Source organism: Diadema antillarum, unplaced genomic scaffold, assembly GCF_040938485.1.
Source record: "Diadema antillarum isolate AM-2024a unplaced genomic scaffold, OU_Dant_1.0 seq00001104_RagTag, whole genome shotgun sequence".
Lineage (NCBI taxonomy): Eukaryota > Metazoa > Echinodermata > Echinoidea > Diadematoida > Diadematidae > Diadema > Diadema antillarum.
Genome location: NW_027271920.1, coordinates 96,761 through 124,017, shown reverse-complemented (window position 1 = coordinate 124,017; position 27,257 = coordinate 96,761). Strand labels below are relative to the sequence as shown.

General features: G+C 35.4%; 1 protein-coding gene across 1 annotated transcript in view; it reads left to right on the top strand.

Annotated features, from left to right (window-relative positions):
* LOC139743727 (uncharacterized) overlaps positions 1-27,257 on the top strand; it is a 47,000-nt gene that overhangs the window by 4,579 nt on the left and 15,164 nt on the right. The window contains exons 2-8 of the mRNA XM_071654178.1: positions 5,450-5,489; positions 8,519-8,734; positions 10,809-10,933; positions 13,210-13,342; positions 21,496-21,552; positions 23,427-23,459; positions 25,669-25,835. Coding sequence (XP_071510279.1) covers positions 5,450-5,489; positions 8,519-8,734; positions 10,809-10,933; positions 13,210-13,342; positions 21,496-21,552; positions 23,427-23,459; positions 25,669-25,835 — 771 coding nt within the window. The remainder of the gene's footprint in view (positions 1-5,449; positions 5,490-8,518; positions 8,735-10,808; positions 10,934-13,209; positions 13,343-21,495; positions 21,553-23,426; positions 23,460-25,668; positions 25,836-27,257) is intronic.

Below are 27,257 nucleotides of genomic sequence, written 5' to 3'. Positions count from 1 at the left end.
TACTGATGAAGCTCAATTTGATTTTAACTCACCAGCAGTTGGAGGAATAGCCTGTTGCCTATTAAATTTTCATATTCTTTTTGGAAACCCCTTGACAGATTTTTCACCAAACTTGGCAGGTAGCATCCATAGTAGGATGAAAGGATCTTAATTTACTCAAATGGGCACCTTATCCACCCACCCCCACCCCGTCCCCCAGCCTGAAACCCCCTAGATTAAGAAATCTTTACAATTCTTCTTCTCAAGAACCAGAAGTAATAGAGCTTAGTTGGTGCTATGTGTATAATCAGTTTTATAGTTTGACTATGTTTCATTACTGTTTATTCACTTTCCTGGTTGAAGTCAATAAAATCAAAGGACTTTTTAAGTATCTCCAGCTTTCTTCTGTTAGTGAGCCTCCACAAAACTGTGAAATTTGATCAATGCACTTTGTCTTAGCATACCATGCATACAGGGATTAAAGGTACCGTACAGTAGGCCTACTAGTTGAGGTGAGGATTCAGGTTCATAACATTTTTTGATGGGTTAATGAGAAACTCTTATGAAATATGAAAGAGCATGTAATTTCAAGAAGGATTCAACATTTATTTGATGAAAATTGGCCTTGAAATTGCTGAGATATCCAAAACCACGACTTTTATTAGGATCTCTTTGTTTTTCCTTGTTTCTAGATATTTCAGTCATTTCAAAACCAATTTTTACCAAATAGACTTTTGATTCCCCTCAAAATTGTATGATCTTTAACATTTCATAGTGTGGTTTCAAAATATCTTGCAAAACGTTACAAGCTGAATCCTCATCTCAACCAGTACTGTACAGTTCCTTTAAAGCCATCCTTCTTTTTCACTTGAATGTCAATTGAACGAATACATTTTGGGAGTATATAATGTACAGTGTGTGTAAAAAGCATTTGTCTTGTTTACAGAGTCATGAATCAGCTCATCACACATTTTTGTAGAGTTTATTACACGAGCCACAAAAATCTGCAATTCAACAAAGAGGAAGCTGTGTTTTGTGAATTTACTTTGCTGTTAGATGTGTCTTTATTTAAGAAATCAAGATGTTTTTTGACATGGGTCTGTGCAGCTTAGCATTCAATGGCCGCATTTATCAACTCTCCCATGTTTTAAACACTTTTCAATACCCACTACCATCAAAATGTGTTTGCAAAGATATTTTTGATCACATTTTTGGAGTTGTTGCATTTATCATATTTATCATGAGTTGAGATGGAGAACTTGTCATTGCACAGCTCCAATTGCACAGTTTGACCTGAGGAGCAAAGACGTGGGCAGGTCTGAGCTATAAATGTGTTTCAAAACCACCCTGCATTTATCTTCTTCATAGAAATGCTTTCTGGCTGAAATGCATTTGCAATTGCCTTTTTTCTGCATTTCAGAAAGGTATTTCTAACCCCTTAATCAAAACAGCTGTGAATATATCAACTGCTGAAATCTCCCAGAAGTTGTTTGGAAACCTTAATTCTATGCCAGAAGTGAGTTGATCAGCGCACCCCATGTGTTGCCCACTGACAATTGAATATTGCTAACAGGAAGAAATGACCAGTAAAAAAAGTATAAGACCATGCAGATGTGACCAGAAAGATTTAAAGGCATTGACAAAGTGAAACAAATATGGCATCAAAATGAATCAAAAAGGTTATTATCATGCGATTTTACTTCATACTGCAACTGGGAAATTCCATGAATTCCAAGAGACCATCAAAAAGTCCCTGTCTCCTTTAAACATTTGCCAGCATTATAGGAATGCCTTTTTGCACTTCGTTAGACTTTGCCCCGTGATAGCAATATTCATGCATATATTTGATTCATGCGCACACACACCCAACTACGTATGAATAAGGACAATGCTGCTATCTTCATTTTTGTTTGTCAGGTATCTTTTATTCCCCAAGTTTAAACTATCAGACTGAAGGTCAACATTGAACAATGGGTTGCACACATATGCTGTAGTTTTGAAGTACTATGCATGAGTATCAACCAAGTATTTATAAGTCCTTCATACCTAATAAGCAGAATGCACAATTATGTATCAGCATTAATTTCATTTTTTATATCGTCATTCTGTTTTATAGTCAGTTGTTTCAATTTATTTTATATTGTTTCTTATGTTTTTTCTTGGCAAAGCTTATATTGATAAACATGCATACACACTTTCAAGTGTACATTCTTGGATGCTTACTATGGAGGTCTGGGAATTATGACATTGCAACACCAAACTACTGCTCTCTTAATTTAAACACTTTTTGGCATTATTCCAAATGTTCATTAGTCTAAAAGTAAGGTTTAGTATTCCAAAGTTCATTTATCCAAAAATAGAAAGAAGGTGTGTAAAGATGAAAAGAACGTGGACCCCCTATTGAAACCAGCTCTGCTGATCAGGGTGTTCCACCCCATGAAGTGGCAATAAATTCAAATCAAATCAATGTTAATAACTTTGAGTTTCATGTCATTTTGGGATTAATGAACCTTCAGAATAACCAACCTCATTTCATTTCAGGATTAAAGGACCTTTGCAATAATGAACCTTATTCAATTTGCAGAATAACAAAACTTTAAAATAATGAACATTTAAAACAGTGAAAATCCGGAATAATGAACCTTTGGAACAACTGACTGTAACCTTATTTCACACCTCCATGTTTAATTTTCAGAGGTTCTCGATTTTACAATGTCAAAGTCTTTACTAGCATATACAATGTATATGACCAGACAGCTCAGTCTTTTTTTTTTCTTTTGTACCTGACACATTGTTATGCAGTACATTTAACTATGCAAGTGCACATATACAATTTATAATTATGAATTCCCTTTCCGTGCGTGATATGAAAGTGTTTCCAGTTTGTGCTGTACAGACAATGTTGTTCTCACATACACCACACACTGGACTAATTCAGCATCAAATTTGGAACAGCATAGTTTCAAGTGAGCATACACAAAAGTAATAAGCTTATCATAATAGTCACTTGTCATCTGTTGAATGATGAGATCAAAGATGGAGTTATTTTCCATAGAGTATAAAGTAGAATGGATCTGCAGCTTCATGGCATGATGTGCGCATTATAGACTTTGTGTATTTTGTTTTGTGTACTGAATGTGGCAGCCGCACGCAGGGCACAATTTTTTTTTTTTCGCTAACAAAGAATAGAATGAATTTCAAAGGAATACAATTATATTTGATCAATGATATGTATACTGAACTTCCTCATTTCTTGAAATATAAATGTACAAGTGTAACTATAATTATATTCAACTTGTGCAATATTTGGCTGTGGTTCATGCAACAATTTCTAACATCCCATCTAATTCTGTCAGAAAATAATCATTCATAGTCATAAGCTTTATGTACCAGTCAGTGTTTTGGTGCAGTGTTTCTAAGTGTAATGATGCATGTTTGGAAAATATCTTCCAATAATGCTGCATATGACATTTTTACGAGAAGCACCCGTAAAGTACAGTGTGCTGCATCACATTTTAACCAAAAAGTGACAGATTGCTGAAAATTTCCCTAAGAAAGTCAGTGAAATTATATTTTCTTGAATTATAAGGTACATGCCTGCTACTTGCCCAGTGGAAATTTTTAGGGCAACTCATAATTTTCATTGTGTGGCATCCTTTTTTGTTTCCTATTAAAAGATTTCCGTATACATTTACAGGTTGTTTTTGTTGTTGGTTTTTTTTTCACTTGGCAAAGTTGAACCACCATAACCAGCAATTGATCTCTCTATTTTGAATCCATTCATTTTGCCACACATTTGTATTATGACAGGCAGTGACATAGTAACAAAAAAGAATTCTCTGATATATTTATGTATATATATATATATATATATATATATATATATATATATACATATACAGTATATTGCAGTATCTTCATTTAATAAAAGTGGAAGATATACCTCTTGCAAAACAAATAAAAACAAAAAACAAAAAACAAAACAAAGCAAAACTCTTGCACTACAACTTTTCTAATTTCAGCATATTTTGGCAGATGGCATTTTCAGCTAATTTTTCATAATTATAGATTGTTCTAATCATGTCACTGTATAGCATTTAGATTATTATCTTGACTGATGGTGCATGTCTTTATAGGTCAGATAGGTCAGTGTTTTTTATGACAGGTTAAAGATATTTTTATACCCCCGCCAAACGAAGTTTGAAGGGGGTATATAGGAATCAGCGGACGGTCGGGCGGTCGGGCGGTCGGTCGGGCGGTCGGTCGGTCGGGCGGTCGGTGGGGCGGTCGGGCGGTCGGTCCGTTGCAAATCTTGCGTCGCGAACTACTTCCTCAGTTTTCAACCGATTCCCATAAAACTTGGCACAGATGTGTGCCTTGGGTTGTAGATGTGCAAGACGTATTTTTTGACAGTACCCAAAAGTACGTTGCCATGGTAACGGCATATTATGGGCAAAAATGGGTACAAATCTTGCGTCGCGAACTCCTCCCACAGTTTTTGATCAATTTTTATGAAATTAGGTACAGATGTTCATCTGAATATGTTAATGTGCAAGACACATATTTCCGCAGTGGCAAAAAGTGCGTTGCCATGGTAACGGCATGTTATTGGTAAAATATAGGGCAAAATGCTTCATGGCAAAACTGCTTCATCAGTGTTCTTCCAATTCTCATGGAATTCATATTGAATGTTTGTCTTAGGATATAGGTCAGCATGACACATTTCTTGACAGTGACAAAAAGTATGTTGCCATGGTAACAGCTCACATATTATGAGCCAAAATGATGGAAAATTTTGTGTTGCAAACTACTTCCTCAGTTTTTGCCCAATTTCCATGAAACTTGGTACAGATGTGTGCCTTTGGTTGTAGATGTGCAAGACGCATTTTTTGACAGTACCCGAAAGTACGTTGCCATGGTAACGGCATATTAATGGCAGAAGATCAAAGAAAGATCTTGCGGATTTAACTACTTCCTCAGTTTTTTGACCAAAGCTTATGAAATGTTGTTTTGACCAAAGCTTATGAAATGTTGTTTGGCGGGGGTATAACCAGTCGCTGTAGTGACATTTCTAGTTAAGTCATGTATCTTTGAGATATAGGGTTTGAAGTCCAGTGCAAGCTATGCTCAGTAGCAAGGTAAACAGAACAGCTAGATAACCAACCTCATCTTTATGCAGGCTCCATCATAGATTATTTCATGTGTCCACCAGTACGAGAAATAGACCCAATACTGACCATTTACTTTCATGTACAATATGTACAATTATTTGAGTGTTTATTCGTTTTGTGATATCAATGTGTCATCACTTGAGAAAAACAAAATCAAAATGTCAACAAAATGAATGCAATTGTAACAAACTAGAAAATGGAAATCCTGAATTTGAAAACATTTGACAGTATTTGAAAATTGAATGCGTGATGTTTTTATTTATTAATGTTTACTTTGTGCATTTTTATTTTGTCCACAGGGCAAGGACATCTTGTGCCATCTGACAACCTTCCAAGGGGGTAAGTTTCTTTGGGGTCATAGTTTGAAATGACAGTTCATTAACTTGCTGCCTCTCAGATATAATTATCATCCATACATTCATGCTGAAGATTGCCCTTTAAATCTCCCAGTGATAGAGAAGTCAGTGTCTCAGAGTCTACCACATTAGCTCACTGCATGCTGCGGCTAGAGTGCGCCTTCATTCTAAGTATGCACGCCTCAAATACATGCAGCTTGAACTCCCTTGTTTGTTGGCCCGATTTGCAAGTGATATCTTCAAACAAAAATAAAAATAAAAGCCTGGATCCATATGGTGATCTAGATTGCTACCAATAATGTAATCATCTGCTTCTTGTGTTATTATCAAAATTTCCTGTAAGTTTCATCCAAATCTGTTCATAATTGTTTGAGTCATTTAGCAAACAGACAGATCAGCCAGATATGAAAATGAAAACAATTCATAGTTCAAAGTAAAGAGATATAATATCAAAGCCAATTGTAGTGTAGAACTTCGTTTTCTTCTTTACCAAAGGGATATTAACCTGTTGAGGATGAACTGATTTTTCTATAACATGCGTTTTAAATAGACACCTGCTTGAGTATACTCTGAGTCTACTCTGGACTAGTCATCAATGGGTTGACACAGGGCAGCAGATCGATATAACGTTGGTGGGGTGACAAAACCTCGTATCTCAATAGTTGGTGAAAATGAGTTTTCTTCATTATATTGAAGCTAGGAACCATTACTATGTAATTCCCAATCCTTATATGCCCATCTGCAAAAATAAGGTCACAAATGATAAATAAAAGTTGGCTGTTTCCATTGACTTACATGTTATGGCAGCCATGTTTTTTAGCTCTCCTGAACATTTGACATTTTTGAGATACGAGGTTTTGTCACCCCACCAACGATAAGCTGTATTGTGGGTCCCTTGCATGTGGCTAATCCTGATTTTCTCATGAAAATCAAAGACATGGTAGTGCTTGATGGACATTTAGCAATTATCCCTTCTCATTCATCCCTTGGTGACATAGCTGTAAAAAGTTGACAACCAATGTCAACAAGCAGAATGCACCATGTTTAAGAAGCAGTTTATAACTCTTGTCATTAATTTTTGACTCCAGCATCCAAGGAGGAGATTTGCCTTTGAGATTAGGACCAAATTTGCTAAATGAGGCAATTATTTGTATAGACTGGTTGGATAAGAACTTTATGACAAAGTCAAAAACCCAGACAAGAACGTATCTGAAGCTGCACATCAAAAACATTTGCTTGGTTGCTGTGTGGTCATAAGTTACATCATTTTCTATTAAAGGCCAACATCAAATGATGAAAATTTCAGCATTGTCCTGAAGGGAACCTGCCTGTAATGAACCTCATCTGTGAGCTATGCAGCCTGGCATTTAGATGAGTCTCAACACAGCATCAATTTAATGGCGTCTTTGTGCAAACATGGCAGTGCTTTTCAGAGAAAGATTTACTATTTGATAAGGCTTACTTTGATATTAAGACTGTGACAGGGCTGTGTTTACATGGCACCTACATTCTGTAAGTGGAGTGGGTAGCACACACACACACACACACACACACACAAAATGCCCCTTGCCCTTTTCGAAGTGTATCAGTTACATGTTAAATGTCTTTTACATATTTTGACACTATGTGACATACATTTGGCTATCATTAGTATAACCCTTCCTACACTGTGTTTGCGGATTGGCACAAATGTCTGGAAACTACTGTGTATATAAGCTGTTATTTTCGTGAGGGTTTAATTTTCGCCAATTTCGCAAATCACAGTTGGACCGCGAATATAACAACACGCAAAAATGTCACCATGCGCTCAGGTCATAGTGCACTTATGAAGGCCTCACAGTGTCAATTCGCAAAAACAACATCTTGCAAAAATGTGCTCGACCTCCACATTCGCGAAAATATCTCTACACAAAAATAACAGCGTATACATTAATTACCTACAATGAATAAGACTGCTGGACAGTGGCACATTTTTTTGCTAACTTACAATTAGGTCAAGTTTTGGGGGGATTATTTTAATGCTAATGATAAAGGTTGACAAGTTATAGTTGATGAGTGCATTGACATAATATGTGACCGTGCACCTCAAAACGAACATAAAGTCGCACACACTGATTTTGCATGAGGACGGAAAATGAGTGAAATGGGTCAACCTAGCCGAACTTGACTTTTTCATATTTTCTGAAAGAGCGGGTCTTCTTTTACATTATGCTAAATTTGGTATCGTAAAACGGGCAGGAAAGTGTGCTTTTTAAGCAGTTTACCTCGAACATTTTTGGTAGAATAGTGTGATAAGGTGTGTCTATTGAATCCCTTTTTCATTTCTGAAAAACCTTGTCCACACTCTTCACTTTCAACTCTAATAACTTTTGAAAGGATAGTGCTACCGCTTTGAAAGTTGGCATTAATTATGGACAGAATATGTCAATGAGGCATGCTTAATTTCAGTTTAATCTGATAATCCCTTCATTGTTGTAACTCTGGTGGTTTACTTCCTGTTTTTTGTCCCATTCATCGCACAGCCAGCACGGTTTGGTAAAGATTAAGCGCTTGAATAGACACTGTACTTCAGAGCCTCTTTTCTCAGTTCACACTTTTCCTGAGTTTGTGCTTTCTTTCCAATATTTAGATAGGTTAGGAGAGTCCATTTGATTTGAGTTATACATCATTTTAAAGCTTAAAGTCTGCTCTTTTAGAATATGGTCTTAACTAAAAATTTATGTCTGGCGACTTTTTGTTTGTTTTGAGGTGCAGAGTCACATATGGAAAGATAATATCATACTCAGTGAATAATTTGCTAAATTTTTGTTTGTTCTTGACTGATTTATTAAACTACTTTCAGTACTCTTGATGTTAATTTTTATCTTAAAGTGTTCATGACACAACTTTTTACCACTGGTGATGCAAAATATTGATTTTCATTGCAACCAGCATTAGGATTTAGGATTCAATTTGATGGAAATATATTGTCTGGTATGGTGTGTATATAATTTTGCCATTTTCTCCCATCAGGTGGTATGCCTTGCTTCTCTGACTCGGACTATACCAACGACATGGATGTCCTTCCTGCAAGGGTTTCGTCGCTTGGTGCCGAGCTGTTCATCACCTCCTGCGCCCCCTCGCTTCCCGAAGCCAAGAGGGTCCGGGAAGTGTGCAAAACCAGCTGCCCGGACAGGTCTGGCATTTTCCACGTGGGCGTGAACATCACTTTTCAGATTGAAAAGCATTGTAAGTTGGATGTGCTGTATGCAAACAACCTGTGAAAGATATTTTTCCATAAATACAGAAATTGTTCTATGGTTCCAAGTAAAGTGACTTCTCTCTTGGGCTGACAGTCAATGGTCATATCCTAATACCTTGCTTTAAAGGACAAGTTCACCTTCATAAACATAAGGATTGAGAGAATGCAGCAATATTAGTAGAACACATTGGTGAAAGTTTGAGGAAAATTGGACAATCGATGCAAAAGTTATGAATTATAAAAATTTTTGTGGTGGAACCGCTGGATGAGGAGACTACTACGGCTCGTGATGTCATATGAGTATAACAGTATAAAGAAAATGAAAATAAAATTCAACATATTTTCACTTTTTTCACATGATAAAAAAGCACTTGACTTGCCTCTTTTTGAAGGCAATGGGAATAATATTACCCATAACATATATCAGTAACGAGTCAAGGGAATGTGTACTTTTTTCAAAAGATGAAATTTTGTGAAATTCTCTTTATATTTTCCTTATATTGTTGTACGCATGTGACATCATACACTGCAGTAGTCTTCTCATCCAGCGGTGACTGCACAAAAACTTCAAAAATTCATAACTTTTGAACGGATTGTCCGATCTTCCTCAAACTTTCACTGATGTGTTCTACTAATATTGCTACATTCTCTCAGTCCTTATGTTAATGAAGGTGAACTTGTCCTTTAAAGAAAACGTATTGTTGACTGCTGTTATATGTCCACGATGACACGTGCTGTACTTTCTTCTTCTTCTTCTTCTTCTTCTTCTTCTTCTTCATCTTTTTTTCCTTCCCAATTTGATTTCATGTCAGTTGATATTGGTTTGTTTTATTTTATTTTATATCGGTTTGTAGCTTCGTTAATTCATTATTCACTGTCTTATGTATTTTCTGAGGGTCCAGTATCATACAAGCTCTGCTTGTTAGTGGGACCCTCCATTTCCATTCCCATCCTTAATTAACTTGTAGTATATGCATATGTATATCTTGAAAAAATACCAAAAAAAAAAACAGATTTGTATGTTTTCTTTTGTTACTCATTTTCACATGTACTTCATTGATTTACTCTTTTTTTGCAATTATTACAAATATGTCCTGCATATACATCATATATAATTTTTCTGTTTATTTGATGCAAATGAAAAGAAATTCGAATCTTGAATCTATACATTTGCTTACAGATTGTCAAATCTAAACTGAGGTCTCTTTTACCCTTGACAATTTATTGTTTGCGTCTCTTTCACATCAGATACAATCTTCTGATTTGATAAAAAAAAACTTTATCTTTCCTTCTTCAATGTCTATCAATCTTATACACATTGGAGATTGGTCAAGTTTAAATAATACCTCTTGTATGTATGACAAGTTTTATGAAAGATTTTGCTCGTGAGCCTTTGTGAGAGATTCATGTTTGTATGGAAGAGTGGTATATCAGTTCAATTGTGCAGATAAAACACTTTGCACAGAAATGCTAATTTCTGTTTAGTCTGCACTTTCTTAATACGATTGTAAAAGTGGAAATTTTCACGCATTTTGCGCAACCAGAAACTAGCGCGAAAATAAAGACACGCGAACATTTTTGCATGCCATATATTCCAGTAGTTGATGTCTTAATTCCATGGAATTGAAAACACGCAAAACTCTTTTAACGTGGCCAAGCACGAAAAATTAGTCATGCGAAAATATCCACTTTTACAGTAATTGTTACATTCAGATGCACAGAGGTATTTCAATATATGATACTAAATTGTTGTGCTAAAAAGCTCATTTGACGCAGATGAAAACATGTTTCTAATGTTCATATTATTGTATAAGATACAACTAAGATTTGCACATCACTACACTGATTTCTTTGTGTTGTGAATCTCATGTGGATCTGTCATTGATATATAGCTGGCTTATAGCTTTTATCACACTGTATCTCAATATCATGGCCTTTTTCTCCCCTTCTTACATATACCTTGTTCCTGAATTATTCCATCTTGTAATCTTTCTCCCTCATATATCTCTTCTTTAATTTATCGTCCACCCCTCTTTCACTCTTGTATTTTTTTTTCTGTAGCCGCCAGCAAACTAACTGCTGTTGAGCTGAGTCTCTATGGCCTAGACAGTTCGCATGGGTTAATGGACTTTTGTGCCAAATTCGACTTCTCTGGCAGCGACATCAAATACAGCATCGCTGTTGAGGTGAGTGAAGCAAAAAAAAAAAGAAGAAGACACAAAATACAGTGTGCTCCTGCTATAATGAAGTCTTTTGGACCAGTGGTTTTTGTTTGTTTTGGTGAAATTTTGTTATTTAGCCGAACAATAAAGAATATAAACATAGTTATGTCGATGATAATTTTTGCCATCTGAATTTTGTTTAATTCTTGTCATGAGAATTTTGTCACAACCTTGTTCATTATAACTGGAGTAAACTGTAGTGGCTGGAGTCTCTCATTTTTGTGGTGCATGAACCATATTTTTCAGTAATTCCTAACAAACATGGCTTTTTCTTTCAGAAAATAGGTAGGAATTTCCAAGATGTGGAGTAAAGTTGGTATATCTGTATGAAAGTGGAAGTGTGCAGAGAAAACACAAATTCATTCAATAAATTTGTCTTTTTAAATCAGAATTCATAACTGTCAGACAGCATCATTCGTAATATATATCTAAGTTTGAATGTAACATCATGTTTATCTGTAAATGGATGCACAACAATTGGTTACATGATATGCTTTGTGGTATGTAATAGTCCTTATAATCGCATTTTTAAGTGTTTTTTTATGCCTCCGCCACGAAGTGGTGCCGGAGGCATTATGTTTTCGGGTTGTCCGTCCGTCCGTCCGTCTTTCCGTCCGTCCGTCCGTCCGTCCATCCTTCCGTCCGTCCGTAATGAATTTTGTGGACAGGGTAACTACCAAAACCTTTTGAGGTATCCTAATGAAACTTGGCATGTATGTGTATTAGGGGGTGAAGTTGTGCCTATCAACTTTTGGGTGCACATGCTCAAGGTCAAAGGTCAAAAGGTCAAGGTCAAATGCTTAAAATTTTACTATTTTCCCCATATCTATGCAATGCCTGAAGATATTTTCTTGAAACTTAGTGTATACATGTACTACCCAATTAAGATTCTCTGGTGAAAGTTTGGGGTCATGAGGTCAAAAGGTCAAAGGTCAAAAGGTCAAGTAAAATGTTAAATTTTCACTTTTTTCTCTGTATCTTGGAAATTGTTCAAGGTATCTTCATGGAACTTGTTCAAGGTATCTTCATGGAACATAGTATATATATGCATCTACTGACTGGCATTGGTTATCTAGGGAATTTAGGGTTCATGGGGTCAAAGGTCAGGGGTCAAAGGTCAAGGGCAATACTTCAAAATTTTACTATTTTCCTTATATTTATGCAATGCCAGCAGGAAATTTTTTTTAAACTTGATGTATGCATGTATAACCCAATAGAGATTCTCTGGGATTTTTTTTTTTGCCAAGAAGGTCAAAGTTCAAAAGGTCAAAGATCAAGTGAAAGTGCTGAACTTAATTCTTTCTCCATATCTCGGAAGTGGCTCAAGTTATCTTGAAACTTAGTACATGCTGAATTTATGTGTGTTCTGCCTGACAGTGATTCTCTTATAAATCAAAGGCCAGATGAAAATGATAACAATTTACTGTTCAATACAGAAATTGCGCTTTTTTTCTCCATACAATGTACCTTGAAAATTACTCAGTGCATAAACTTATGAAATGGTCAAAGTCAAGTTAAAGTTCTTAAATCCCCAAATACATGCTCTCCTATTCATCCAATTAAACATAGGTCAAGGAAGGTAAACATTCAATACATTTGTGACAAACATGTCATTTTAATATTTTGCCAATTTTGTGAAAATGTAATCACACATTGTCCACATGTACTATAGACCTATTAGGAGAATCATGCATTATGGCGGAGGCATACCAGTCGCCATAGCGACATTGCTAGTTTTTTTTTTTTTTTTTGGGGGGGGGGGCTGTAATTGGCCTCATATAAATCTTTATATTTGAGTTTCCACAGGACGTACGATTTGTAATATGTGATTATACACATCTTCAGTGACTGCCCAAAAGAAACACAAAATGTGGTTGTTATATACAGGCCCTTGTAGTAATTTCTTGGCAATAACATTCGCTGGATGGGTATTGATGCTTATCTATGTGAATATGAATAAACACACATTAATGATTCATACACTTTTGATGCTTTTGCTGTCTTTTGGCCATTTTTTTTTTTCAAGAATGTTGTCACATATGTTCACAAACTTTATATTGGAGAATACAACCACATATTTGTTATTGATTTTGTTTGTCTCCATTTAGCAAGTTTTCTGCGACAATGACTGGAGCCATTTCTACGCTTTGAGGGCATATTGGCGCAGAAAACCCCATGGCGTTGAAAAGTTTTATTACCTTGGCATCGCTTGTAATGACTTTTACACATTTCTCTTTCAGCACACTTTCTTCTATGATGGCTTCATCGGCTTGACACCGGGGGCTATATACGAGGTTCGTGTTCGTTCTCTCCCAACTGCGGGTAATGGTCAAGTGAACGTCATGCGTAAGCGGATCAGGGTACCATATCAATGTAAGTTTTCCTACACTGATGCACTTTTTCTCTATTTTTTAGTTCTCTTTAAAAAAAAAGAAAAAAAAAGATTATGGAAATATTGGACTACTCTGGATAGACATACATTATGGAAGTTTCACAACCTGATGGAGAATGTTCGCAATAACTTCACAAATAATAATCACAAATTTTTTATGTTTTGGACCGTAATGACTTACTGAAGAAAATCTCACAGAAAAAGGAAGACAATGTATTTGTCTTTGAACAAATTAAAAAGGCATGTATGACCCCTCTTTTATCAATTTTTTAAAGCAAACAATTTACCTTCTTTATCTGAAATGAGCCATGTAAAAGAACAAAGACAAATGTTTATATCGTCCAGACAAAGCGCTCTTTCATGTCATTTGAGATTGTTTTGTGATTTTCACATTCTACATTCAAATGGTCTTGAATCATTTTGAAATACTAATTGATTGATTTTTTGTAAAAGTCTGTACAATTTAAGGATTCTGAATCATAGGTGTACAGTGACAAGTCTGATATCACATGATTATTTTTATCTTAAAATGAAAAATTTTCCTCCCTACTTCACTACTTCTTACTGTTTGAAATGAATACTTTTCAGTCATGACATTATCCAATGGGCCAAAAGTCCTGTAGTCAAAAATGTAAATACTAGAAGCATTGTTTGGTCTAATATTTGCATGAAATTATGTAACCCATAAGAGACACAAAGTATATTTGCGAAGAATATACTAAGCAAATGAAAGAGACTCATATCAACCTAATCAATGCCTGTTAAATTGATTTGCTAATCTTTTAAGGGCTGTAAGGATAATTATAACTGCATGTTGTAAATAACCATGACTCGGAAAAATGTAGTGCTATGAGCTACGTACAATCCTGAAAAAAGGAAGAAATTGTTAAAATATATATAACAAAAAAATCCTGGAATGCATTTTCTTGCAATGTCTGCCATCATTACTCACAACCCATGCTTATTTGTGTAATAGGCAATTGTTGTCTCCATTTACAAACTGTCTATGTTACGAGTACTTTTTTTCATTGGTATCGTTCTGTTTTGTGCCCTCTTTTATCCTGTTTCATATCAATCCAGACTGCCTTTGTAGTGTTCTGTACTGCTTCAGTCTCTGTTGTCTCAGATTAAGACATACTTGTCCACAATTTAATGTAAAGGGGAGAAGTGAGATGTTCAATAATGTGAAGAGTTTGTTTCGCAAAAACCGATAAGTCCATTTTTGAAGATTTTGAAGTACGGTCTCTGTCAAAAAGTACAAAATAATACCTCCTTAAATGATATATTGGTCACTACATATAAAGGTACATTTTTGAAGTTATGGTCAAAAGAAGCAAAACTTTTCTCATAATTCTCTTTATTTTTCTTGACCTTTAATCGCAAATGTCTCCATTTGGCAAATATGGACTTATCGGTTTTTGTGAACAAACTCTTCATATGTTTAGAATAGTCGATGTTGAAATACACAATCTCCCTCGAATGACCAGCTGCAGTAGTTGTGCAAGTTTCATTGTTTAAATCCATGGAGCATATTTCCCCCAACGATATATTGCCGCCTGTTGGGAGCAAGAACATCGTTAGCCTAGAAACTATGTTTGAAGAGTAAGCACTCTACCTCTTTCAAACTGCCACCAGAATAATACCCGCTGAGGAAAAATGTTGTTTGATTTGTGTGTTATGAGGAGCATTGGTAAACACTTGGGTGCATTTTATCTTTCCATGTCTTGGTGGCATTAATGTTTACAATTCTACATCGTAAATCAGTTTAGGTGTGGTTATAAGATCTGTCTTTCTCTCTGTGCTACTGTTCAAAATATAATAAAAAATGTTCACAGCAACCATTATATAAATAAATATATATATATATATATATATATATATATATATATATATATATGTATATATATATATGTATATGTATATATATGTATATGTATATATATATATATATATATATATATATATATATATATATATATATATATATATATGTATATATATATATGTATATGTATATATATGTATATGTATATATATATATATATATATATATATATATATATATATATATATATATATATATATATATATATATATTGAGCAATTGTGATATGTATACTCCCTGGACTTGAAGTTTGGTGTAAAGGACTTTTTTTATATGTTGCTATTAAATGTGGAAATTTTGGCAAGATCAGTCAAGTGTGACAAAAAAATAAATAAATTGCGGTTTGTAATTTTGATGGCTGTCAGTCAATCTAGACAAACAAGTCAAAGCATAAATTTGTGTCTACAGAATCTAGTTTGCAAGTTGTGTACAATAGTGTTGTAGGTTGTTGGTGGTCACTCAAATAATGAGCAGTGGACACACAGAAGTACGTTCCATGTCTTTTATTCAGTGTAAACGAGGAACGAAAAAAAATACTCACTTTCATCTATAACTATTAAAGCAAACACCATCCCAAATTATTAAATCGGATTTCTAAAGGCTCGCAAGCCACGTGTGATCTATTGAGACTAGAGCTGATTTAGCAAATTCCTCAAACGATTTTATGGAAAGTGAGCCAAGCCAAACTTCAAATAACTCTAAAGAGGGAAAAGCCATTCTAGACAAAACTCAGCTTTCCACAATAGTTTTGGATATTCATTGCTCTAATATCTTATTGTGGATGGAATATATTATATACTCTGATGTCACTTTGTACAAAATTTGCAAAAATTTCCACTCCAAGGAATATTTCATGTGTATGGTATTTCAGCTGTCTGTAACCGTCCTATCCACGAACTGGTGTATATCAATTCTTTCAATGCTTTCATTCCAAAGGGTGGCAGAAACATTAACACAAATTGAGCAGATTGGTGTGTTGCTGCCCTTTTGCACCACAATTTGCCTGTTTAAACATGCAGTATGATATTTCATGCTTTAAAGGGAGAGTATATGGATTTGAAAGGCATGATATGTTCACATCAAACTGAGACAAAGACATTTGAATGTTGTTTGAACAATGATCCGTGCAAAATTATCAAATGAGCAAATGATTTGAAATATGCATGTTTACCAAACTGATGGATTAAACAAAACAAAAAAATTTAAATGAACTTATGCCAAGATTTGACCAAAAAAACCCCAAACTGATGCTTTGAAGATATATTCCATTGTATTTGCACATGTTCCGAGGTAACAAAAGTGTTATGTCAATATTGAAATAATTCTTGAATAAGAGCAAAGTCACTACAAAGGAACGAAGTGCATGTTTTAAGAGGGTTATGTACATACACATAGAACTCATTGTTACAAGACTGAGTATAGTGAAAATAAATATAATGCTTTATCTACAGTGATTTAGCACATAATGGGACAATATATGACATGAATAATCATGAAGACATGTTCAGGTGTCTGTTATCAAAGGGTGATATCCTAATTCACAAAAGGTATACTCAGGTACTCATGATTGTCAATTGATGCTGTGACGTGTCTATTTGTGTTGTGTGCTAATCTGTGTTTCCGTGGTGATGGAAAACCAAATTATTGCTTCAACCCAAAGTCTCTGTCGACTCCAGCTTGAAGATACTTGGGGATTAGTTCTCAACATGCCCACATTCACAATCTCACTTGTGTGCTGTTTGTCGAAGTGCAGGCAAGAACAAGCTACAAAATTTCTTGTCACAAAAGGAGACGTTTACTGGTGGAATGTTTTTGTTTCGTCTGAATGCTCTTCATCTTCATTTGAATGCCAGCTGATATGGTTACTAATGGCTGACTAATGTTTGTGGAGCTTCCCCATCAGCTTTCTCCTTGCTCAGCTGAAAATGTTGTGTCTTAAAAATCACAGATATGAAAGACCTTCATCTCAGGGGTATCTGGTGCAATATCTTCACATTCACTGTAATTGTGGTACGTGTTGGCTTTGATCTTATATGTCCACCACAGAAAAGTACCAAATATTGCAACGCGAGTGTGTGATCATTGTTGTGTGTGCTTCTCATTGTATATTTATGTAAATGAGTGTCGTCGGTGAAAAAAAAAATATTAACAAACCGTGCTTAATCTAGGTGTTTCTCAAACCTGGTCTCCAGTTAACCATGTTTCCAACCATTTTAGGAATTTTGCACCTTCTTTTTTTGTATTGGAATCTGTTTATCTCAACTTTGTGGATTCCTTTGAACACTGATACACTATTATGTCATGCTTAAAGGACACAAATCCATGAAGTGATATCAGAAAAAGAGTTATGTCAAACTGAGTGTGCACAAGTCATCATCCTACATACCAAGGTGTGTTTCTGAAAGGTTGACATTTTTGAATGAGGAAGAACCCTGCTAGTACAAGCTTGCAGTATGTGAAACTGGTTCTTGTCCACATATTGCATGTTCTTACATTGAAAAAAAAAGAAAAAGAGGAGGAAGAAGTACCCACCCTGCGTGAAATTAAATCAGCGTAGATCAGTATAAGGAATTAGGGGTATGGTTTTCCTCACATTTCCCATCTCAGCTACAAGTCTTCAACATTACCACCCATTACTGTTCTAACTTTTCAAAGTTCTCCCAGTAAAAAAGAAAAATCTCAACTACTTGTAGGCCCTACCACTATTTTCAAGGCCATGTCTCACATCACTCTTTGTTAGTAAACATATGAGTATATCAATATCTATCTATCTCCCATCTAAATGAAATATAAAGTATATATATTTATATCATATGTGCAAATATTCACAGTGAAACAGGTTGTGATATAGTCAGAACACATTTGTACAAATTTGTGAAAGTTTGATAGGTGTGAAAAGCATTTGAGGTTTGAAAGCCAAAGATGATGAAGCAGTCCCAGTGGGGTGGGGGGCTTCCAAGGGTGACCCAGTACTCAGTGTAGCAAAGCAGCAGCTGCACCAATATATCACCTCAGGCCACAAGGCGATGAGAAAGTCACTGGTTTTAGCCTCTATAGGTAACTTGTTGTTTCAAGGAAACTTTTCCTTCCCCCTTTGTCCAGCCGTGTGTTGCACGGGATCGGCGGCAGCCGCCTAACTGGCTGACAGAATACGCTTTGTGCGCTGTCAGTCATATACTTGGACATCACACATCGCACATGCAGGCTTTCATTCTCATTTATAATAGACTCAAAGCCAAATATTTGTTTGGATGAATAGGCAATCCTACCATAATAAGGGAAGACGGAGGTTTTCAAATTGAAAAGCAAGAAAAGAAAGGAATCATAATATGGGCACCCCAACCTCTGTGTAACTGTGATTGCCTTTTTTTTTTAAAGAAATGCTCTTTGTTTACCTTTTTTTTAAAGAAATGCTCTTTGTTTTATTTATAATCTATGCTCCCCCCCCAAAAAAAAAAAAAATATGGGAAGTTGTTAATTTGTCAATTTGTGCAGGTGATTTGTTGAAGACAACATAACAGCGATTGCAAAATTTTCTCAGTGGCTGGAGATGGGGCTCAAAAAATTTGCACACTATGGAATGGATACAAATGTACAAGGTTAATTGCTGGAACTATAGTAGATATCATTTGTCCTACTATAATTATATGAAATATTCTAAACAAAGAATAAGTGCTTCTTGTCATGCCCCATAATTGCTTTCTATTCTTTCAGTGGACATTGCAGATGAAATGAGTGCTGTGTTCATAGAAATACACTTGGTTATTACTATTCCAATCAACATTAAAAAAAAAAAACACTATTGAATAACAATGGGATAAATGCCGTTACTGGTACTAGTAATATGATGTTAGAATATGTTCAAGGTACATTCAGCTAAATGCAAGCATTTATAATCACAAGTTATCATAGGGCACAGGAAGCTTTAATAACCCATTGTTGACTAGTCCTTGAGTTAACTCGGACAGGTGTCCATGGGGGGTCTGTAGGGCAATTACCCCCTGGGCAGTTACCCCGGACCCTTCCCCTGGCACTAATCCCAATCCTAATCCTGAACCTAATCTTAACCCTAACCCAAACTCCTAACCCTAAACCTATTACCCTAACCCTAATCTTTACTCTAACCTTACAACTATTGAACCAGTATTTAGCCCGGGGGTAGTTGCCCTCTGGGGGTAATTGCCCGGATACGGTCCATGGGAAATACATGATATAGCAAAATCAGCCTATTCTCAATTAATCAAACTAACACAAATGCTTGCCTGAATGCACTGTGAAATGGCTCATTGAAAAAAATCATCGCCAACTCGTTCTGGGCATCACATTGAGATATATTCAGTAACTGTGGACTATATTTGCTTAACAAAAGGTGTATATTTAACAAGTAGTGTTCGTAAGTTCCTTCATCATCAGGACCTATGTATTCCTCACTCAAGGTGCACATAAATATCTTCTTAATCAATCCGTCAACACATACCTGGTTTGTCGAATGTATCACATTTTGTTATTAAACTCAGCATCAACTCTCACATGTCACTGCCCTGCATGTAATGAAGCCTTGCCCTCTCAAAGTCTTGGGTCATCATCATCATCATCATCATCACAATGATTAATGCTTGTATCCCTGTGATTTCATCTCTGAAAGCTTGCCTTTAACAAACTTGCATTCTTTTTTTATTGCTTGTCAAGTACAAATATCTACTGACTCTGCACAAAACCTGTATCTGCACTGTGAACTCAAACTGCATGATCAAGTTTACTCTTTCTGATACTTGCTCTGATAGATTTAGCTTTGCTATCAGCTAGATAGTTTTAGTTTCTTTTGCCCAAATTCACGAAGCTGGTAAAATTGAAACCATGGACACAGACCATTGTTTTGTATGGGGTGCCAAGTGTCGCATGACCTATTTCATTACGAAATCAGTCATTTTGTCAATGAAATGACCATTTTGTTAACGAAATGTTAACATTTCATAACAAAATAGGCCATGTGAAACTTGGCACCCCATACAAAAATAGTCTTTGTCCATGGTTTAAACCATGGTTTCAGTTGTACCACCTTCGTGAATTTGGGCCTTTATGTCATTGAAAGGGAAATTTACACCAGAGAGAGAGACAATGGAATTTATTTACAGGCAGTTTAAATGGAATGCCTGTGTTATTGATAATTTCAACAATATGTACACATCTTTTCTTGCAGTGGCTACCTGTGAATAACTATTCATGAAAAGGAAACTTCAGTGATGTCGATGTATTTCATTTTGAAGAGATTTAATGCAAAAACAGATGAATGCAATTTTATTCTTTTCAGTGTTACAGCTCTCATTACATAATTATTTCAGAACACAATATCAAAATTATCACATCTATTTTGATTGATTTCCTTTCAGGAGCTTCAATCTTAAATATCTTGGATTGATAGAAGTAGATATATCAGCTTTTTGCATTTAAACTTCTCCATATTATATTTCAATCATCAGAGGTATCAGACTGTTCCCAATTAAACAATATCCTTCAATGAATTGTGGGGAGATCTTTGAGTTCAAATTGAATTAAAGATATCTCTGTGAGCAATATAGAAAAGACTACCAGAGGGCCAATTTGATGCTGGTTGTAATTCATTTGGATATATTGTGTAAAGATTCCTGATTATTTGAACATTATTGCTGAACACTTTAGTAACACGGTGCTATAGCATAACTCATCTTTAGTTGTAACAACTTTCTCTATGGCATAAATTTTCCATCAATTTACTCTTTCTACAATGTACTCCCATTATAACAAAGTCCTCGGACTGAGGTTTTCTTTTGGTGTAGCAAAATTTCATTATAACTGCACAGGATAGTGTATAAAGATATATACAAACGATAATTTTGGGACCTGAATATTTAATTCATTGTAACAAACATTTCGTTATAATGGGAGTGCTCTGTAGTGTCATAAACTATTATATGCTACTTTCTCAAACAACTATTTGTAATAATTATGTAAATGCAACTATTTTCTTTTCCTCAAATCAATCCAACTACTTCCTTTTCCTTTTCTGAAGAAATTATCAAAATTATGCATGTATTATATTGCTTTCTCTCTCTCTCTCTCTCTCTCTCTCTCTCTCTCTATATATATATATATATATATATATATATATATATATATCTTTATCTTCTCAGTATTTCTTTTTCTATTTTCTTCAGTCATGCAATCTTAGCTCTTGGCCTCCAACAGTTTTGCCTCTTTTGTTTATTTCAGCTCATTTCGCCACATGTGATGAGGATGACAAGAGTGCAAAGGCCAATGACCCCCCAGGTCTTGACATTTTCCTCCATTTTTTCATTGAATACATCACGAACCCAATCAAAGTATTTATGTATGTATATATTTATGTATATTCATGACCACATCTCTTAATACAATTACAATAATACTTGTCAACAACATCATCACCTCTGACCAAAAGGTAAGGTGTAATGCACACATTTCTTATATAATTTTGACATGAATGCATTGATTTAGTCACATTTAAGACATTCCCCTATAATGCAACTATTGTCATTAGTTTTGTTTCCATGCAGATGTATATACTCTTGCCCCTCAGAATGTCATAGTGTTAATTTCTCATCATAGGATAACAATCAATATAATTGATGTTAATTAAAGTATAGGAGTTTGGATCATGTGTATATAGGTTTTGCACCATTGTTTCATAATATTGAAGATCATCAATTCAATCTAAGCATTTACAACGAATTTACATCAGAGCCTCCTAAAATCCAAGCCATTCCTTTTAAAAGGCTGTATTGCCTGCAAGACATTTCCTACAACTACCTGAGACAGTATTATCAATTGCAGTGGTGTTTTGGTCGCTTGATCATTTTTCATACTGTTATGTGCATGTATAGATCTAGCTACATCACTTCATTTTCACTGAATAATGAACTGGGGGACATTCAGTTGTAAAGTTCTAATGTAGGTGCAACATATCTTGTGAGTATAACATTCTACTACCCGAGAATTGTGAGATAATTTGATGCATGGTTGAACTCACAAGCGAGAAGTGCATTGATGAAATTAGACATTTCTTATTATTCCTTTTTTGAAGAATAGTTTGTGATTTTCCACTTCCAAGTCAAAAAACAGGTTCGGGGGGGGGGGGTGGTATGGGTAGCAGTATATTTGTGACTTGTTCATTTTGCATATATGAGTGCACTCATGAAATTTGCAAAAAATAAAGACATCGCCAAATGTACCCTGCTTAGTATACTATCTCCCTTTGAACCCATCAAACCTAGAATCTAAACCATCAAGGAACATTAATTATGATGCCAGATTTCATGGGAAAATAACCAACTTTATTGATATCAAACTCTTGATTTTAGAGAGAGAGAGAGAATAAAAGAAATATGGTAAAAAAGGAAAACCCTCTTGTTTTTAGAGACACAGAAAAAAAAATATAGGGGACAAAAAACTCTCTTTTTAGAGATAAAGAATAAAGATATAGCGGAGGGAAAAAATGTTTTTAGAGAGAAAGAACAAAAATATAGGGGGAGAAAGAGAGAGAGGGAGTGAGTGAGAAATCTTCCTTTGGAACTGGTAGAGATGTGAAAATATGTTTACACTGCGAAGCTATGAAGTCCAATTTAAAGGTGCATAGTCCCGCTAGTGTAGAGGGTGCTGTTGATGATACTGCCGATCACCGTTAGCATTGTTACGAAGATTACCGAAGTTGAGCTGTCATCAAGAGTAAAGTGCGTAGATGTTGCTAAGAAACGTTGCCTTCGTTGTCTTCTCTGCGCATCGCCGCAGTCTGTAGTAATGCCAGGGTGCGTGCATATGTGCTTCTTATTATGACATCACAAAAGAAGTTTGCTAAAGCTGTCATCCCCCTCAGCCGAATCATGAGCCGAACTGTGATCGGACCACTGACTACAGTGAATCGGACTTCTTCGGACTCGGGGAAGTGGGCCACAGCGTAAGCACCAAAGAGGAGTCGATAGCAATGGTCTCTATAGGAAACTTGCGCTGTGAACCCTCGTACGCATTTGACTAAAACACCGGGACCATGCACCTTTAACTTGACACATATGACTCCTCTCAGATATAGCTCTTTGTTCTCTCTATCTTTTTTTTTTTTATCAAAAATGTAATTCGTAAATCATTTTTATCCCTTAATTCCACAAAAGCCCAACCAGAGATCGGCCGGAAACTTTTGGCAGGTGGGTTGGAAAAAAAAAATCATCCCTCTCGTATTTGAGCAGTAATTAGAATGCATTAAAATGAATGACATGCTTTTTCAGATTGTGTGCGTCATCAACATAGGTTGCTGTTTTGACCTTTGGTCAAATACTTCCAAGATGATTGTTCAATTTCTGCGCAAATATGGTACAGGCTCTGGGACACGCATACTACATCTCTTGCAGCAGATTCACCCGTTGTTTCCGTCTGATATGAGTGTAACAAAGACAATAAAATGAATGTGAATGAGTTGGCAAATACCATTCTGGATGATTACTAAGTGCCTGAAGATTGTTACATCATTGTGGGCCTTTTGTAGACGCATTACCTTCAACAACAAGCCCGTTTTGGGGGCAGATTTGTTGTTGTTTTTGTATCATTGGGTATTGTGCTGGGCACACTAGGCACACATACACACACTCACACATACACACACACACATCAGACACATACACTCAGTAAACGGTGTGAAGGCCTGTGCAAAATGTGTTTGCAGTTATGCAACTATACAACACACCTCCATGCTGCAACTGTGTATTGTGTGTGTGTGTGTGTGTGTGTGTGTGTGTGTGTGTGTGTGCCAATAGTAATCACGTTGTAAATGTGTACATTTAAGACAGAGCCCAAACTCGATTAAGGGGAACTACACTGTGCTGATTACACCTTCTCTATGTACATACCATACCCATCAGTAAAGTGGGAGGTAAATTGTATTTGCATTATCTCTTTATGGCTCAAGATTACTCGCATTGGCCCTTTGTGATGGTATTTTGTCAAAGCAATCTTTTGCCATTTTAATGGTGATAAGCAGATACATTTTTGAGGGATCTCATCTAATGAGTGATAAGTGAGTATATTTTTCCGTTGAAATGTGGCTGACAAGAATAAATGCATATATGTGGTCAACGTTCTTAAAATATATGATACATAAAGAGCAGAAGAAAAGTGGGATGTTCACTCGGTTTGCAAGCAGACCCTTTCGAAATGAAAAGGGGGATTTCTCAAGGATTGCATGTCAGTATGAGAATATAGAGAAGATTAAATGCAGTGGTCAGTTTAATCTATTGTTTATACCACACAGAACAAAGGATGGTCTCTTTGTGGTGCTATATTGATGTATATCGTATATGCCCTTTTTACAATTTATTTCTTGAAGGGAATGAAATCCTTATAAGCTGAATTCCAGTGCCAGTTGACGAGTTATTCGATGAAGCGAAATGTTTGAAATTTCATTGAGCTGAAATGGCTTCAAGGAAGATGCTATGTGATGTAAATGTAGAATATGGCACAACGTGTGTAAAGTGAGAATGTTTGTAAGAAATGAAGGAAAAAAAATGAGATGAACATGAATGAGAAAAGGTTAAAATTATGTAATTTAAGATGTGGTGAGAAGTATTGGCCTTGAGTTGCGTTATTCTACGAACATGTTGTTTTTATCAAGCTGTAGAGTAATTGTGTCAACCCGCTGATTTTTCCAGGGTAGTTCTTCATAATATGTTTATCTGATCTTTTTTCTCAGAACTGTTCATTCTATAAGCTGTGAATTTTCATTTAGTATTCAAAATGAAATTTTTGTAACTCCAAACAGTTTGTCTTCAATCCTACTTTATAGAAAGTGAGATTATTATTCATGTTGCCACTGTACCACACTTGATAAAAGAAAATATTTGAATGAGTTACATGGAAGTCACTTGTATAGTGCCTGTGGAGAGTTAAGACTTGATTGTTTAGTACTCAGAGATCAGATCATGTCAAAGCTCGTAATGATGTTTACAGACTGTCCTTTTTCAGGAATTTGTCGTATAACAATGACACCGGTACAAAGTACTTGTTTGATGACACAGCTACTCGTGGTGATAGTAATGAAAGTGTGAGATTTGACATTTTATACATGCCAGCACAACTTAAAGTGTTGACATATGAATATGTATGTATATTATGCATGTGTGTGTGTGTTTGTGTGTGACAGTGGGTTTGTTTTAGATATGTGTCTTAAAAATGTCTACTCTTGTGATATATTCGTGCATATATTATGTCAGATGATTCATCATATCTGGGATATGCCACAATGATAACCTTATAGAGATAGTGGCATTGCTGCCTAAAGATGTGATGTGTAGTCTTTTCATTTAATACCGAAGTTGAATCCCCTGTTTGAAGTACATTTTTATCATTCTCTTTACGCAACAGGTTGGAATGCAAATATCATAGACTATGATGTTCCGTTTGCCGTCAACATTTCGCTGGAGCTAGACGTCGGAGAATATAAGGAGTATTCTGGTTATATATCAGAATATCTCATCTACCTTTGCAAAAATTCCTGCTCCAATGAGGCAATTTATGAGGAAAGAATCCCTGTAAGTTGACTCATGAACCTTGAATGAAATTGCATCCCTTATTTCACATGTTTTAACTTTTGTAGTTAATAATTAGACAAATTTGTATAGCGCAGCTACTATGTAAATATACTCTACTGCGCTGTGATGTATGCAGAGCTCCTGTCACTGATTAGACACACGAAAATAAATAACAAATTAATCAAAGGCTTCTGAAAAAAGATAAGTCTTCAATAAAGATTTGAAGACAACAAGTGATGATGCCTTCCTCAGTTTCTCAGGTAATTTATTCCAAAGTTTTGGAGCAGCACAGCTGAAGGCACAATCCCCCAAAGTTACTTTCGTTTTTAAGTGAGATTGCTTTAGAAGCAACTTATCCTGTGTACTTCGTAAATTATGAGAATATGAGTGTGATTTCATTGATATCAATTCTGATAGATAACCAGTCTTTCAATTTCTCAGTGTCTTTGTTAAGTATTTGATCTGTTCATGTTATTTTTCTAACCATGCACCTATCTTACATATAGTTAGATTTCAAATGAAATAAAAATAGTTTAATCTGTCAGAAATGAAATGAGAAAAAAGTAGTTCATAATTTTATCAGAATCTAGAACATGTATAAAGAATATTCTATTCAAGATAGGCTATACTTTAAAACGGAATGTTTGCATGCATTTCAATTTTAAATAAAAAGAAAATAAATTTTGGGTAAATATCTTGTCTAGACTATATGCATTGAATGTTAGAGGCAACTCGCAACAATTTCATGCCGTGAAAATATCATGTTTTACAGTAGTTTACATGCAGCTGGTCCCATTTCATTGAATTATGCATGTTGATTTCACATAAAAATGTCTTTGGGTGCTTTTGTTGTAGTCAAGTGAGTTAATTAATTGACAAATTGGATTGGAATGAACAAGACTAGAATGCATAGGGGGGAAAACAGGAGAAAGTTTGATCTACCCACAGCGCACTATGTTTCGGGCAAATGGGGCTGCCATGTTGCTGCCAGGAATTAACATGGTGTAAACACAGCTTTAGGGTCTGTTCAAGTGCCTATAACAGTGCACCATGCATGCTCTGTGCAGTGAATGAGGGAAATAACATGAAGTAAAACTTCATAACAACCACAATAAAGGGACTATCAGATAAGCTGAAATTGTGTACATTCTATTTAGCACATTCTATTCATGACTCATCCCAACTTTGAATGCAGAAACAACATCCTTTCAAAAGTTACTAGAATTGAAAGTGAAGAGTGTTTGAAAGCTTTTTTAAAGAATTGAGAAGAGGCCGAACGGTTTATATTATCATGATATTCTTTTTTTTAAAAAGTGTTCTAGAAAAATTGCAAAAGAAAAAAAGAACTTCAATTCCTTTAATAATTGATCCCCTAATATAGGAGAACAATGTAGAAGAAAATTCCTCTTTTAGAAGATAATA